General features: G+C 49.0%; 1 protein-coding gene across 9 annotated transcripts in view; it reads left to right on the top strand.

The window, feature by feature from the left end:
* SH3KBP1 (SH3 domain containing kinase binding protein 1) overlaps nucleotides 1-16,608 on the top strand; it is a 327,794-nt gene extending 311,186 nt beyond the window's left edge. For 6 of the 9 annotated variants that reach the window (XM_032389634.1, XM_032389631.1, XM_032389630.1 and 3 more), the window contains 5 exons: nucleotides 3,542-3,651; nucleotides 7,127-7,255; nucleotides 11,446-11,720; nucleotides 14,793-14,856; nucleotides 15,855-16,608. In XM_032389634.1, the coding sequence (XP_032245525.1) occupies nucleotides 3,542-3,651; nucleotides 7,127-7,255; nucleotides 11,446-11,720; nucleotides 14,793-14,856; nucleotides 15,855-15,896 (620 nt within the window). In that variant the 3' untranslated portion in view covers nucleotides 15,897-16,608. The remainder of the gene's footprint in view (nucleotides 1-3,541; nucleotides 3,652-7,126; nucleotides 7,256-11,445; nucleotides 11,721-14,792; nucleotides 14,857-15,854) is intronic. The other 3 variants (XM_032389636.1, XM_032389635.1, XM_032389633.1) reach the window with 1 other exon arrangement.
* Nucleotides 16,609-17,045: the final 437 nt, after the last annotated feature.

Genomic DNA, 17,045 nt, shown 5'->3' with positions numbered 1-17,045 from the left:
CTCTGCTGCCCCACACACCAGGTCAGCACTGCCCGGCCCGGCCTTGGAGGAGCGCTGTGCTGCTGAGCCTTGCTCCTGACAGCTCGCCTGGGCAGGCCGTCCCCTCAGTGGGCCCCGGAATACCCTGCCACTCCCCCGGTGGTGGTGCTCTAGCGCCCTCTCCTCTCTGCTCAGTCCAGTCCTTGCTTCTCCCTTCCTCCCCCCAGCCTCTGCTGGAACAGTGCCTCTCTACGTGGCGGCGTGCTAAGGTCACCGGGGGAGACTGAAAACCTACCTCGCCCAGGCTGCACCCCAAAGAGAGTCAGCCAATCCCCAGAGAGGGATCCAGGCCTGAGTCACTTTTTCTTCATTGTCCAGGTGATTTCACTGTGCAGCCACGGTGGAGAAGCAGAGTGAATTAGCCTTTAACTGTCCTTTAATTGCTTCACCCTGCTCAGCTTTTGCCTCCAGAGCTTGTTTCAGTTTCTAGGACAGAGTCACTTTACAGGCGGGCCCTCTCAGCCCCTGGTAGGGCCCAGCCAAGGCCCTCAGCAGTAGCTCGATTGTTGGAACCTTTAACGGCCTTCTCCTTCACCTCCTCCCCTGGCTGCCTGCTCAGCAACCCTCCCTCTCCCCCCGCCCCTGGCTCCCCTGGCCTCCTTGTGCCTCCTGTTCTCCACAGCCAGGCCCCCACCCTCCAGCAGACCTCCCTGTCCTGGACCTTCTTCCCTTCTCCCCACTGGGGAGCCACGTGGAGAACCTGCTAAACTTGTATGTAGCATGCACGCAAGAATATCTGCGCAGCACTTTTCTATTAACAAAAATCAAAGAGAGGGAAAGATTTGGAAACTATCCAACAACAGGGGATTGATTCAATAAATCACGAATTGCAATGCAACAGAAGATTATGCCACTGTCAAAATATTTATGAAGAATTTAGAGAGTCATGGCGCATGATGTTAGGTGAAATAAGCAGAACGCAATACTCCATATAGTGTGAACCTAGACTATCTACTTTTAGAAAAAGAGCCTGGAGGGTAATATACTGAAACACTAACAGTGGTTGTCTCAGTGTGGTGAGGTTATATTTGACTTTCTTTTGTTACAATTTTATGTTTTTCCTAAAACAATTGTACATTGAGCATGTACTACCTTTGTAATCAGAGAAAAAATGATTCAAAAAATTAATTGGGGAGATATTAATATCAGACGATGACTTGGGGCATCAACTGAAGTGTATAAAGGGGAATGTTTATTTCGGACAGTATGGAGTTGGTAGAGGCAAGTCCTGGGGTGTGATCTTATTTTAGGAAAATAAGATTCTCTTAAGGGGAAGGTCCCTGAGAAGGTCAGGCCAGTGAGTTGGCTCTCAAGAGGCCCACCTAACTGTGGTGGGTCTTGGCCTGTGCCCAAGGTGTGCCGAGCTGGCTGGAAAGTTGGGGCCATTTGGGAATCTCGCACTGGCCCTGGGTGCTGATTGGCTCCCCCGTGGCCTCAGAGCACCACTGATACTTTTCTTTGTTCTGTCTCTGCAGATAGTTAACCTTTGGTTATACTTCCCTTGCCCTGATAAGATGAGTTCATTGAATAATTACTCATTTACCAGGTGCTAGAATAAAGTCACTTAATATAATCCCGGGTATAATGTAATGGTTTGTCCTGACCAGTGATTTGTGCTTGGTTTTGCATCTTCCACTAAAGGAAGTAGACTGCAGACAACACCTGCCTATTCATTAGTAGAATAAAGCTGACCATCACACAGCCAGACCACTTATTATAACCATCAATAAAAGACCTCTCCCCAAAATAAGGAGGAAAAAAAAAAAACACACATGGTTTTTAGCTTTTCTGTCTTGAGCCAGCATATTTGCAGTTATAGCACTTACGGTGCTTTCAGCTGCAAATAAAGGATATCTGATTAAAATTGACTGCATTAACAGAGGGTTATTAATTTTACATAGCAACAAGTCCGGGCACTAGATGATTCAAGGGTTGGTGGGTGGCTCATCGGGGTTGTCAGTCATCCAAGGTCTTTCTAGTCTTCTCTTCTGCCATCCTCAAGATCTCCTCGTGGCCATAAGATGACTGCCACAGGGGGCGCCTGGGTGGCTCAGTTGGTTAAGTCGCCGACTCTTGGTTTTGGCTTAGGTCATGATCTCAGGGTCCTGGGATCGAGCCCCGTGTCAGGCTCCATGCTCAGCGGGGAGTCTACTTCTCCCTCTCCCTCTGCCACTCCCCCCCCCACTCATGCTCTTGCTCTCTCTCTCTCTCTCAAATCAAACAATCGATCGATCGATCTTAAAAAACAAAAAAAGATGGCTGCCACAGCTCCAGGCATCTTATCCATGCACAACAGCCTCCCAAGCAAGAAAGAAGAAAGGGCAGCCACACAAACGGCCTTCTCCTCATTTCCTCTCAACAGAGAGGAAATCTCTGTCCCAGAGACTGTCAGTAGACTTCTCTTTTTTCCTTAGTGATTGAAATTGGGCTACGTGGCCAATTCTAGACCAATCACAGACAAAGAGGAGCAGGATGGTTAAAATTGTCTTAAACTGAACATGGTTCCTGAAACAAAACTAGGGCTCCATTAATAGGAAAATGGGAAATAGTGTGGGAAGGCAGTGCCTGGCATGGCCTATGAAACATGATCTACTTGTCAGCAAGAGTTGGCCTTGCCCCAGTCACAAGCAATAATGGGTCTCAATGTCAACCCCTTTCTGCCGGTCATTGCTTTGTGCATCCCATGCACATATCTACACTGATTTGTAAACCCCTGGAACTAGATAGAACGAGGTGACCCCTTGACCTAATCATCTGTTGAAGAGGATGGAAAAGTAAAGGCAAAGGTCTTCGTCCCGGACACGTGCGAGGTGCCGTTGTGATCTGGCTGAATGATTCTATATTCACGTGAGACCTCCGTCACACAGACGGAAGCTCCCTGAGGGCAGGGTACTTTCTGCCACGCGCGCTGGCGTAGCCTGGGTATCTGGCCCCGTGTGTAGCGCAGAGTAGCTGCTCAATCATAACGGAGTGAATGAATGAGCAGATCGATGACTGAAGATCATGTCTCCATTGAGTGATGCCTCTCGAAGCAGAATGGTGCCCGGCTCCGGGAGTTATCTGGAGAAGTAGAAGCTTGCTCTCCACCTCCAGGGAGTTTGTTGTCTACCATTAGGGTGATGGCCAGGCTATGGTAGTACAACCAGAGGAGGAGGCTGCCCTCTCTTCTCTTCCGGAATCAATGATCAGCATTCACTTGTCCATGGGTATTGTACCTTGTGATAACTGCTTTTCATGTTGGGATGAGAAGAATGTTTTATTTAGCAAAATGAACTTGCATTTGTGGAGGAACGAGGATTCCTCCTTTACCCCTCTTTCTGTAGCTTTTAAAGGCCTACCACATTCATTGGATGACCAGAGGATGGAAATCGCCTTCATCAATGATGACATGTAATCCAGATGTAAAGGATGAGTATTAAGGAAAAGGTGCTCGTGGCCTGTTATAAGAATCTTTCCTCACTCCCATTATTGCTCTTAAAACTCTGTTTTACTTTTGTTTTAGACCTAGAAGGTTTTGACTCCGTGGTATCATCTACTGAGAAACTCAGTCACCCAACCACAAGCAGACCAAAAGCCACAGGGAGGCGGCCTCCGTCCCAGTCCCTCACCTCCGTAAGTGTCGCCTCGCTCCTTCTACTGCAGGAAAGCAGGTCAGCTTAGAGACTCCAGCCAAGGACTCTCCTGCAAGTGGCTGATATGAGGACGAGCCAGGAGAGGGAAGTCGTGAGATACACTGCTGACCAAGAGTGATTTGAGAGTCTTCTGGAATCAAGCAGTATTTCTTTCTCTTTGTTCTTTGCACATCTGCCAGTGAGGTGGGCACTGCTTAGTCCCACTTTCCTTCTTTCTCCTTCCAGACTGATCCTTATTTGAACCTGAAATGAAATTGGTAAGAAAAAAAATGTCACGTTTGATGGTGGGAGAGGAGAGTGAGGCTCGTTTGGTCTATAAACAAAACTTTGCTAAAGAATTATCTGCCACTCTCCAGGTGCTTGACAATGGCCAAGCTTTTTTCTCACGAAGCCCCATTATTGGCACCCCTCCACGGAACCCCACACACACCTTTAGGAGATTGTTTGTAAACATACGGGGCACATGGTCATGTAGGAGAGACCAGTCAGAATGCTCCAGATAACCTACAGAAGAAGTTTTTTGTTTGGGTCATTTTGAATAACTTCTTTCCTCACTGGAAACCTGTAACACATTTGTTGTATCAAATTTCAACAGTGAAATGCATAAAGAAGAAAGTAAGTTACTGTAATCCTGCTTTCCAGAGCTGAGAACCGTTAACCACTTGCTGTATATCTGTAGCTTTTACTTAAAATTCTATTTGTATGTATAACATTATTTATTCCAAATGGGGTACATAGTACATGCTTTCCATCCCCCTTATATGGTGTACCTTTCTCCCCAATCATTGCCCATTCTTCCATGTTACATTTAATGGCTGTCTAGTGTTCCAGCCTGTGAATATATGAGAGTTTATCTAGTCAGTGCACTATTATTGGACATTTATGTTACTTCCACTTCTTCATTATAAACACTGAAGTGAATGTCATTGAAGAAAAAATCTTGATGCATCCACAAGTGATGTCTGTCTCTCTCTATATCTCTATCTCTATATATCACATTGTCTTGTCCTTGCTGGGAATGCAGGTCTAAGGCCTTATGACCTTCATTCACCCAGATACACCAAGGAATTAACCTTTTGCAGGTTTTCCAGAACACTTTCTACTTTCGCCTCATCACTGATCCCACCGCAGAGGTCCTCATTTAGAAGAAAAAGAATGCCACTTCCTTTGAACCTCTTCTCTCATATCTGCTGAGTTTGGGGGTGTGGTTTGAATCATGCTGTTTTTCCTCTTTGTATGAAACAACCCTAACTGTGTGTTGATACCTTTTTGGAAGAAAGACTTGACAAAGTGGCTTACTTATATAGAGTCCCGTGTCACTACCATCTTTCATCTCCCCATATCCTCCCCAACGTGCCTCACACACAACCTATTTAATTGCCTCTTAGTATCTCTTAAGTGTTTCATCCTATCTCCCACATCTTCTCTATAAATCCTTCTTCCATTTTGTTTTTCCTCCAAATTCTTCCAAACTTCGCAAGGTTTAGAGGGCCTTGAGGCATCCAGAATTAAATACAGAGAACGTCAGTTTACCATCCCCCACCCCACCCTTGGTTCATACATCCCATGCCTGGGGGTTCGTGTATATCTGGGGACTGGGTAAAGGCACATCATCTTCACTCGCTTTTAGCCTACAACTTTGTTCATTCACTTGTTCAGCTAATATTTGTAGGCATTTATGACACGTGGACTCAGTTCTGAGCCATTGTACCAAGGCTGCGACTGGGAGGGAGACATACGTGGGCCCCGCCCTTAGGAAGCTTATGACGCCGTGACTCAAAGTTTGGCACTTTATGTGGAACAATTGCATTTGTAGCCTTAAAATAACAGGATACATTTGGGCTTTAAAGAAGTGTAATTACTCCCTTCCCTTTGTTCCCATCCATCCCCACGTGGATGCACACTTTGAATCCGTATTGGCTCTTCCTCCACTTAGCACCCGTAGGTTTTTCATAGCAAAATGGGATCGTGGATATGGACACATTCCTACGAGGCCATTGGAAGGAATGATGGGGGAAATGCACCGGTCAGGATTACCCAGCCTGGAGCCTCTCACCCTAGTCTGAGCTTATTTATGTTCATTGAATTCAAAGAGCAAGCTTTGATTGGCAGCTCATGAACTGTAGGTTACACAGGAGGAAGCTGGCTTTTTTAAAATCTCAAAGTGAAGGGACACAGGCGCTGCAAGGTGGTTAAGCGGTTAAGCTTAGATTAATAAGAAAGCTTAGCTGGGGTGTTATTCTAGGTAATTGGATTTTCAGATAAAACAAAGATTAACAAATAAGACCTTTTAATTTTAAAACTTTGCTTACAAATCCCTAGATATATTTGTTTTCTGCCTTAGAAAATAGAGTAAACAGAAGAAAATAAACATGGTGTGATGTAGGCGTGACTTTTCTATAATGACACCAGTGCTGATTCTAGATAGGACGATTTTCCCACCACCAGGGTAGACGGCATAGAGATGCCGCTAAATACGAGCTCACCCAAAGAGATCTCTGGAAGATTCTTCGTTTAAAAAAGATCCCTTGTCCCAGGAACTCTTATTTTCATTTGCTTTATCCTAAAATGGTGAAATTCTAGCACAGTAATCATTTATGTCCAAGTGAACTCCAGTGAGTTGGCTCACATTCATCCAGCTTTTTGATCTTCACAGTGAGGCAGAAAAGATAGGAGAATTATCCCCATATTTTTACCAAAAGATGCTGCCATTCTGTAAATATACCTTAGCAAAAAATCGAGTCCACAACAGACGTTGATTGTCCGTGGCAATGAGGGTGGAGATTTAGCAGTAGGTTCCCCAGTTAGAGGTGAGCTGGCCCTCCGGCAGGCAGGGCTGTGCCCTGGGGTGCAGAAATGCTGCTCACCGGCCCGCAGGCCTGTGACCTTGTGCCCCCTGGGACGGTTGCCTCTCAGACAGCTTCTTGCAGGCACTTCACTGTGCCTCAGATTTCCTGGTCCTGGAAAAGGATCCAGAGGAAATGGAGGAGAGGCAGGTCGGAGGCAGCCTCCTCTTGCCCTGTGTGTCCCTCCCCCCTGGACTGTCAGCCTTGTGAGAACAGGGACCGTGTCCGGCATGTCACCTAAGTTCAGCACCGAGCTCAGTGCTTAGTACACAGTAGCAAATGTTTACAGAAAGAAGGGAGGCTCCGAAGGATGGAGGGAGCAGGAAAGGCTGGGTGACACAGGCCCGCGCAGGTGAAATGACCGGCAGGCATTGGTGCCAGGATCCCGTGGAAAGATCCCTGCTGTAGGAAGTCTTGCTTCTTAGTCCCAGTTCTGCGACTATCTCTAGCGGACAGATAATAGCATCCTCTCTGCCTTCGAGGTTATAATGAGGAGACAAACAAAATAGAGGTGTTGAGTGCTTTGAAAAGCATACAGCATATGTTAACAAAAGCTCTGTCAGCTAAGGTGTAATTCTGACAAAAGCATTTTCTTTTGGCTTTATCCAGTCTTCCCTTTCAAGCCCTGATATCTTTGACTCCCCAAGTCCCGAAGAAGATAAAGAGGAACACGTTTCGCTTGCACACAGAGGAGTGGAAGCATCAAAGAAAACTTCAAAGACTGTTACCATATCCCAAGTGAGTGACCAGCCAAGGGAAGGGTGTCCAGACAGCACGGACCCCTGCCTTTTCGTGTATGCTCTGACAATGAGTTATAAACCAAACAAGGATCAACAGATGGCTTAGTCCATTCGGGCTGCTATGACAGAGAGTCGTAGATTGGGTGGCTTAGAGACAACAGAGATTTATTTCTCACGTTTGTGGAGGCTGGAAGTCTGAGATGAGAGTGCCAGCATGGTGAGGTTCCGGTGAGGGCTCTCTTCAGGGTTGCAGACCACCAACCTCTCGTTGTGTCCTCACGTGGTAGAAAGAGGGAGAGGGAACTCTTTGAGGTCTCTTTTCTAAGGGCACTAATTCTGTTCATGAGGGCTGCACCCTTATGACCCAATCACCTCCCAAAGGTCCCACCTCCTAATCCCATCACAAGGTGTGGGGGGGGGTTAGGATTTCCACGTATGAACTGGGAGGCGGGGGGGACACAAACACTTAGTCCACTGCAACAGACAATGCAAGTTTTTGTCACTCTTCAGTAACAGTTATTACTTTAGTCATCAAAATCCCAGAGGCATGTTACAAAGTCCCCAAAACTGGACAGAATCTCTGAGACACAAGTTTAGTGATTGATTTTCCATGTTTTCTCTTGTGGTTTGATCTCTTCTTCATACCAGCTGCCACACATAAACATACACCCTCACACGCCACCACCACAACCAAGGCAGCTTGAAGAGCCTAGAGGTGTGGAGAAAGAATGCACCACGTACATTGAATGCTGTGTACTCTGCTCACACATCTTGGCTTTTGTGTTCAAAACTGATGATGTCACTGATTATGTTTGGCAGCACATGACTTTGAATGACTAACGGGGGTCCCTCAAAGAGAAGCTGATTTGGATTCATTTATTACGATCAATTTAGACTCTAAAAACATTTTCGTTTCATCGCGTGCCCAGGGAATGGTATAGCTATTTTAAGTTACTGGCTCATGAGAAACAAAGCAGACAGTGGGTAGCAACTGCGTGTGGCTTTTGAAGGATACCCTATACTTACTAGTCCCGTTCATCCTCTGAATGTATTTTCTGGTGTTAAGAGAACCCAGTCAGTTGGAATTATTTTCTATACACATTAGCAACTGCTTTCTGTCTAACAGCAGAAAATTGCAGTCCTTTTTTTAAGGCACTTGAACCAGGGATTAACACAAAGAAATCACAGGGTATGTAGGATTTTCCTTTTCGCACATGTAAGAATTTACACATAAGTCTAGATTTTCTTAAAAACCCAGTCTGGTAAACAAAACTATGATCCTATAAAACACACCAATGGTAGTTATTCACAAAATTGAAGCATTTTTCCTTTATGAAAGGGTTCCATTTGCAGAAATTGGATTTAGCCCCGCTCTTTCTGATGACCGTACGTCTACTATAGTTGCGCTCGCCCTGCCGTGGGGTGTCTCTGTAGCGACATCTGCTGGTGGGCAGTGGCTCTTCAGGTTTCAGGTTCTCAAAGTTCTGTCCCGTTAGCCCATTGCCCTTCCTGGGAGCTGTCATGTTGTTTACTGCTTCTATAAATTCCACCTGAACTAATGTGGTCAGGGTGTATAGTGGCCGATACTCTGTGAGGGCTTGCAGAAGTCCCTGTCAGCTGCAGCGGGCTGGGAGAGAGGGTTATGTAGGAAATGCTGAAAGGGGCACTGATGGAAGAGTGGCCTGGAAGTCAGTCTGTGAGGACGTTGGTAGGTTGGAAGAGGCACGGGAGGATGCAGAGTGGGAAGTGGGGAAAAGTATGAACCCCGGGATAGGAAAGACGCAAAGAAAGTAATGACAGGAGAGCGTGAATCGTCGCACTCAGGCAGCCACCGTCGCGGTATGGGGTTCCGGCAGGGGAGGGGATTGAAGCCCAGGCCTGCCAGCTATTCGCTGCGAGGCTTCGGGAACTTCTCGACCATGTCTCTAAGCCTCAGTTTGCTGCTCTGTCAAAAGGGTATGCCAGCCGAGCCCCGTTTCAGTCATCTAGCCGACGTCCGGCACGTGACCGGCGCTCCATAAATGTCAGTCCCTCTTCCCTCTTACTACAACTCCTACAGCAATAAGCAGGGGATGGCGGGTCACTGTCCTTGGCAGCAGAAAGCACTTTTCCTCAATGGTAACTTGGCAGAGAAGAGGCGGGCAGAGAGGCTGGGAATGATGGCCCATCTGCTTCTGGCTCACTCTGCCCAGTCCCTCCCTCTAGCACAGCCGGAATCCGCACTCTCCCTCCTCACCATGCCAGCCAGCCCCTTCTTGGCTCTTGCCCTGGGCACCTGCTGCTGGACGAGTCCCAGCTGCGTTGCCCAGCTTCACCACCAGCCTCAACTTCCCCATCGCTCAGCCCCTTGCCTCCCAGCGTCCTGTCTGCTGCTTGCCCTCCTCCTCACCTGCCCTAGGTCTCAGGATCTCACCTTCCCTTGCTGCCGCCTCCTCCCCTGGGCGGCCCCATGCCCCTCTTCCCTCCCGCCCCGTGACTGTCCCACTTCCTGTGCCCTCTCAGCCTCCTCCTGGGGCAGGACACTGCTCCATCAGGCCTCCCCCACCTGTCTCCTCTGTCTTCAGCTTGGCCCTGCATTGGTCTTTCCCTTAGGATATCATCCAGCTCAGCATCTCCCCCATCTTTGAAGCAAGCAGAACCCTTGGATGATTCTGTCTCCTCCTGAGGCTTCTTTGTGAACGCTTTCTCTTTCTCCCAACTTCCATTTTTAGCCAGGTTTCCCGAAAGAGAGTTCTAAACTTGCAGGCCACGCCCCTCTCCTCCTATTCAGGTGCTGACCTGCTGTGATCAGACCTCAGTCTCCCTTGTTGCACCAAATGCCCCCCAAGCCCTGTTTTCCTCCCAGCGCCCTTGACCCACTTATCTGACCCTTTTTTTCCTTCTGGAAACCCCTCAGGGGACTTCTATAACCCATTCCCCTCTTCTGGCCTTGCTTCATCTCCTCACTCAGCGCTCTGTCCCAGTCCCCAATGTCTCTCCCTTCTCTTCCCACCTCTTCAATTCAGCGAGTCCCCAGGTCCCGTCACTGGGCCTCTCCTCCCCTGATTCTGTGTTCTTCACCCCCATGGCGCCGCTTCCTCAGGTGCTTTCTCTGGCCCAGCTCACTTTTTCATTCCTTGGCTCTGCCCCCTGGACATGTCTCCTTGGCTAGACCTCGGGCTCCTGAAACTCAGTGTGTCAGAAGTGAAATTGTTTTCTGGGCCTTCGGGCTGTTCCTCCCGCCATGAAAGGTGTAAGCTCCATGCCTGCTTCTTCCATCCCCGCCCGTGGCCCTGCAGCCCGTCCAGAACCACATCCTCCTGTGGGGGGTCTGCTCCCTGAGGCCAGGCACTGCATCTCTCGCTCGGCTGAGCCTGCCTTCGCCGCATCTCTCAGAGCTGTCTTTGCTCTATTCCCTTGGCCACCATCGGTCAAGCACCCACCATTCCTAGCTTTCGTTGTAGGAGAACCTCCCAGCAATTCCCTTGGCCTCCAGGCCTGCCCACCTTTAGGCCCTTCTGCAGCCAGAGTCATCGTTAGCTTCATGCAGGATGTTTTTACCCCTTTCCACAAGCCTGCTTCACCTCCCCAGCCTGCACCCCTCCGCCCGTGCCGTCCTAGCTGCTGAGTGACCACTTGCCATGAATGTGCCTCATGCCTTTGCCGAGCCCATTCCCTCCCTCCTAGAACCTTTCTCTCCAATCACCCTTCCTCTTCTGGCCGCCTCCTAGTCCTCCTCCTCCAGGATGGGACGGTCAGCAGCTCCCTGACGCCTTCCCTCTGGGCTGGTTGGTCCCTATTGTGTACTTCCGTGGCTCTCTGTGCTGACCTCCCTGTGTGCAGACTCCCCCCCCCCCCCCCCCCCCCCGCATCTGCAGTGTGTCGGCTAGTCTGTCTGCACCTTACTGTGTTCTGAGCTCTTGGGAGCTAGGAAAATGTTTTGCTCACTTCAGAGTTTGCAGATCCTGGCAAGCACGTGGGCCTCTGGACTTGTACATCAAACCAGTTAGGAACTACCTGTCCAGATGGGCGGTCGAATTTAAAACACGTAGGGGGAGGCTCTTGAAGGGGGACGCCTATGCCAAGTAGGCCCTCGGGGGCTTGTGGGTGAAGGGGTGAGTGACGAGTGTGTTTCAGGAGGCGGGTACGGGGATGTAGATGGGAGCACGGACCCCTGGCCTGAATCCTCTCTGCCTTCCCTCATCACAGGTGTCCGACAACAAAGCATCCCTGCCGCCCAAGCCAGGGACCATGGCTGCAGGTGGTGGTGGTGGTGGGCCAGCCCCTCTGTCCTCGGCAACATCCTCCCCCCTGTCATCCTCTTTGGGAACAGCCGGACACAGAGCCAACTCCCCGTCTCTGTTTGGCTCAGAAGGAAAACCAAAGATGGAGCCCGCGGCCAGCAGCCAGGCGGCCGTGGAGGAACTAAGGACGCAGGTCCGCGAGCTGAGGAGCATCATCGAGACCATGAAGGACCAGCAGAAGTGAGTGTCTGGGGCCCCTTCTTCGTCCACCTCCCAAGGTGCTCTCTGCTGGGTCAGGGCCTCATTCTGCAAGCCTGGGTCTCCTGCCTGCCCGAGTGGGTGGCCCGCTTCCCCAGGGTGGTGGCAGCAGGGGTGAGGTAGGTTTGAACCTGAGAGGCTTCATTTCACTCAGCTCCTTGTGTAACCAGATCTGCTGCATACGGGGAGGGCACAGGCTGGCCACGGGGCATACGGCAGAGTCACTCACCAGGACTAATGCACTCAGCAGGCTGCTAAAAAGAAAGATCTTTAAATCCCCATAAAATACAGTATGTGCATCTACCACTTCTTCATAAGCCCGACAGCCAGCTTTTCCTCTAGCACCAGAAAAATCACAATTTCTTCAGTTAGCTGTCTGATGAAGTAATTGGCTTGCGTTTAGGGGCTGAAATGGATGACAGAGATATAGGGAATCTTTAAACCCAAGACTTTCCACTCAGCAAGATGTTCTCTCCATGAGACTCGGGGCTCTCTCCATGCATGCCTACACACGCTCTCCACATCCCCGGTCCTCAAGGAGCACTTAGATGAGGAGGAAGACCTGTAAGCAAAAATAAAGAGCACACATAAATATTGCCCAGGATACTGTATGCGGTGACAAAAACAGTAAAATGGTTAGAAGTCAGGAAGTTCTTATCTGAGTAAACTGAGGCTCAGAGTTTAGGGAACAGTTAGCTCTTTCTTGGAGGAATTGGGCAGGGGAGGGATCTATAGAGGTGTTTCCTGAGTAGGATTTTGGAAAACGATCTAGGATCACCAAGAGCAGAGCCGTGCAGCAGACGGAACCGTACGGGTAGGGTCCCGGGCACATGGAGCAGCCCTGGCGCCTGGCCTCCTGGGTGGGGAGGTCCCAGGGCAGTGGTGGGCGATGGGCACCTGCCGCCCTGCACGGGGCTAGAGGGCCCTGGTATGTCTTGTGGCCAGATACTTTGGGGAGTATTGGGTTAAACATAGTTGATTTCTTATCTAAAGGACAGCTCAGAGAGCCTTCGCTGTACATCGGGAAGATGGAAAGGACAATGTATGCTATTTTTCTGGAACATACCTTTTTTCTAGAGCACCCTAGGACAAGGGTTATGAGGAACTCAATTTGAGCACTGTGGCTCTGTTCAGGTTCTGCTCCACTCCAGCTGGGAGGTGCCGTATGAAATTGGGGCCCCCTGGCCTAACCCCCCACCTGGAAGGTACCCATCAAATAAGTATGCAGAATCAGCAGGATGGAGCTAGAGAGGCTCTCTCAGGGCCAGCCAGGCGGCCTTTCACTCCTGAAAGTCCCCAGCTCTTCTCTGGTTCTGCGGGTTACAGGTTTGGGGAACCACAGGCCCCATCCATGTCCAGGTGGCATGTGTCTCCTGCCTAGACAGTGATCCCATGGTCCCAGGACATCCCGGAGCGCTGGTTCTCGGCCTTCTGAAGAGGACCATCATTGGGTCAGACCAGCCCGGATCCAGGGCTTCAGCCCTTTGGATCCTCTGAGAGGGACCGGGAACATCAGAAATGGTCCGTGCTTGCCTCAGAATGAAGACACACCAGGCTTTGGGGCCTTTCCACCCCGAGCTCCTGCCCACTGTGAAGCCCGGGCATAGTTGCCCACGACTGTCCCTCCCCAGCCCATGTCTTCTTGAATCGACATGTCAGAGAAGCCCCTGTCCCACGCCTGCCTCTCACAGCCGTCCTGCCCGGGGCCACTGGGTCCCTAAAACCTCCGGCCCTAGGTCCCTAGCTCTAAGTGTCCCTTCCCTCTCAGTCTTCAGTGGAAGTCTCTCCTGACTCCCCTCCTCCCCACACGTGCTGCTCCTCACCTCCATGCTCCTGCTCTGGCTCTTCTCCAGCAATCCCCCCATCTTCCTTCCTCCTCGCAGGCTTAGGGCCTTTTTTGCCAGTTGAAGACTTAGTGGCTTTCTTTGCCCTGGGCTTCCCCAACTGACTCCTCTGACCTGCTGCACTCAAGGCTCTGCCTGCCCTATTCTTTCTGGAATCATGCTATCTGCTTAGGATCTCAGCTACTTCTCTCCCGAGCTCTAAGTAGAGCCCGCTGACATAGAGGTGCGTGGCGTGGGCTTGAGTAAATACAGTCACGAATCACAACCCGTTCATGTCCGAGAACCCGCTGTGTTGGCAGCCGGGCTGGGACACTGAGCCACGTACAGGGACCATCACAGGGCTCATCTGGAGTGAGCAGATGCAGTATAACTGATTCCTTAGTTAGTATAGTGTCTCTGCAGGCCTTGTTTTTTGATTTTCCAATCCAGTTTGTAAAAATGTACATGTAAAATGGAGCATCTGCTACCCTAAAATACAGTACAGTTCTCTGCCTGGAGTGGTGATGGTTGCAGTGTCCTAAGCAGAGAGTCCTGAGTTTGCAAGATGATTAACTTCGTTCCACTTCATTATTTAATGTTGTAAAGGGCATTAGACTGCGTGTCCTAACTCATGTCTACTTTCTCTGTGACGTGATTACCATATAGTTAGTTCAGCTATTTTAACTCCAAGATTTCAGGTGTTACTCTTTGTAAGATTTTGTGGGAATCCATGAAAACATACCAGTAACCTTTTGTTAATTTAAAACTCTGTGAAAGTAGAACATACGTGGGGTGACAAAAACATCTGCAGTGAAAATCATTATGTAAATACATTTAAAGACCAGTGATTCTATAACAAAGGGCCAGCGAGAGGGAAGGCGACAGAATCTGAGCCTGGATACCTGGAGTCTAGCCACTGGGCAAGTCAGGCCACCTCTCTGGCCTCACTTTCCCTATCTTCTCCTTTTAGGAGAAGCTTGGACTAATGGATCTCAAAGGTCATTCCAGATCTCCTGTTTGATGGCCACATATTTGGGGGACCCAGAAATAATAGCGAGCCTTTCTGTCTGCAATAAATGCCAAGTAGTAGCAGTGCAAAGAAAGAACATGATGTTGTGTCCGCGTGTTCGTTGTAAACGGCTCAGATGGATTTTGTAGTGGTTAGAGGCTTCTTATCTCTTCTTGCAGAAGTCTGAGCTTTTGTTTAATTTCATGGCCATTTGCTTTTCAGACGAGAGATTAAGCAGTTACTGTCCGAGTTGGATGAAGAGAAGAAAATCCGGCTTCGGTTGCAGGTGGGTCCCTCGGGGTCCTGCTGCCTCGAGAGAGGCTCAGTCACGGGTGGGGGCCGTCTCAGGGCTTCATCTTGAAAGTAGATGATTGTTACTTCTCTGCAGATTCAGATGCGCTTCCTGTGGCCATTTTCTTAGAACTGTGTAGGCTCACTTCGCATCCTCTCCTGCCATCCAGGAAGTCTTGGGGAAGGGAGGCATGAGTCAATGTGCCCCCAGTTGGGTTTCTCATTTGGAATTTGTCTGAAACATCTCCTCTGTGGACAGTTCCCTCCAATTTCCAAAGGCCACACTATGGTAACTGCCAGAGGGCATGGTGCTGGGGGGACCCCATTGCCAGCTGGCTTCTGTCATTGGAACTCCAAGGACCACAGCTGTCCACACTCGGCACTTGCTTTTCATCTCTTTACTCCTCACCGAGAGCCATGTCAGTCCTGACAGGGCATCAGAGCCCTGTCCCCCACCATCCCCTGAGCCAACTCAGCCGTTACCAAATGGCAGAGAATACGCAGGAGTTGCAAAAGGCTGAAGGCAGACTTTGAGCTTTCGTCTAGCTGGTGTCCTTGGTGGTGCCTGAGACCCATGCTGCTTAAAGAAAGGATAGGTCACCGCCTCTCATCACTTTGGGGGTGCCGATAGACACCCGCTTGGGCCCGACCAGAGCTGCCTTCCAACACCGCTAGGTGGTCCAGCACATTGGGACAGCCCGCTCTGCCCCCTGGCCGGGACCCTGGAATTCTTGCTGCTTCTGACAAATTTTGGTCACTGGGAGCCTGAGAAGGCACACACCCACCATTTCCTAGCGTCTACGTGCCCGTTCTTTAGGTCTCTGTCACTTCTGGCCTCGTCTGCTCGTCGTTCAGACATCACTTCACCCATTCCACCTTGAAAAGTGTGAAGTTGATTATTTTCTTTCTTTTGACCAGGTTGATTATCTTTCAGCTTCTCCCAAACCAGCGAACTCATTATGATTTTGTTCGGCTCTTGTTTTTCCTTTATAGATGGAAGTTAATGACATAAAGAAAACTCTTCAATCAAAATGAATACTTGATAAATGAAATGTCACATTATTCATCCTGAGTCCAAGACTCAAATTTTCCGCCCCAGCCAAAATAACCTTGTGCCAAAAGATTAAAGGTTTGCCTCCACGTGTCCCTGTTTGAAAGATTAGCACAGAAGTCTTGATAGCACAACACAAATTCCATCCAAGAGGATACTCTTCCCCATGGTATAATCCTGGGCACGGCACTGGTTGTGACTTAGAGCAAATTGTGCTAAAGGCTTTTTTACTATGAGATCTCATGCGAAACGAAAACTCAGGCAGTTTAGTCCATAGTGGTACTATTTTGATGATATTTTCCATTAATAAAATGTAATTTCAGATTATTCGTTTACAAGCTTTATAATTTTATGATTTTTTAATCGTGTTTTGTCACAGATTCTCCCAGTGTCTGTATTACACCTAGTCCAGAGCGAGCGTCCCATTCTTTTGCTTCAGGCAGAAAGCTGCCTCGCTTTGTGTCCCCTCTAGGATTCTATTACATATGCAATTTTAGGTCCGACCCGTCCCTTCCCCTGCCAGCCAACCCCGCCACCGTAAGATAAATTTTAGCTTATATATGATGGTATATTTACAAAAAAGAGAAAGAGAAAACCTGGTATTTGCAATGATCTGTGCCTTCTTTTTACCACCCTCTTGATTGGAGCTTTTGTGATGCAGCTACCATGATTCAAAAAAACAAAACAAAACAACAACAAAAAAAACACCTTTTTTTTTTTAAAGCCACTTCTCAAAGTCCACTAGAGGCCACTGTCTTCAAAGCTTCTCTCACCTAGCCAAAGGTCCCAAGAGGAGACAGCTGTGAAGTTGGGCACGCTCGGTGGTACTTGCTGTGACGTTTAAGTTCTCCTAGTTGTAGGTTGTTCATGGAACTAGAAATGTCACCCCTGCTTGATTTTTCATCAGCCAAGTTAAACCCCTGCTTCCTGTCCTTTGCACCTTTTGCGTGAACAGAATATGCATTATGAAAGCAAAAATAAATAAACGTAAAATGCAATGAAAACAAGGGGGGGAAGTTGTGTTATTTCCTGCACTGGGTTATCCGTGTGTGCGCTTGTTCAAACTGTATTCACATAATGTCATTTGCCTTGTTCTCTTGTAACCCCTTCCTCAGGTCCAAGAGAATGGGCGG

The sequence above is a fragment of the Phoca vitulina genome, unplaced genomic scaffold (assembly GCF_004348235.1).
Source record: "Phoca vitulina isolate PV1807 unplaced genomic scaffold, GSC_HSeal_1.0 scaffold55, whole genome shotgun sequence".
NCBI classification, from domain to species: Eukaryota; Metazoa; Chordata; class Mammalia; order Carnivora; family Phocidae; genus Phoca; species Phoca vitulina.
This window is presented reverse-complemented; position numbering and strand designations above follow the sequence as displayed.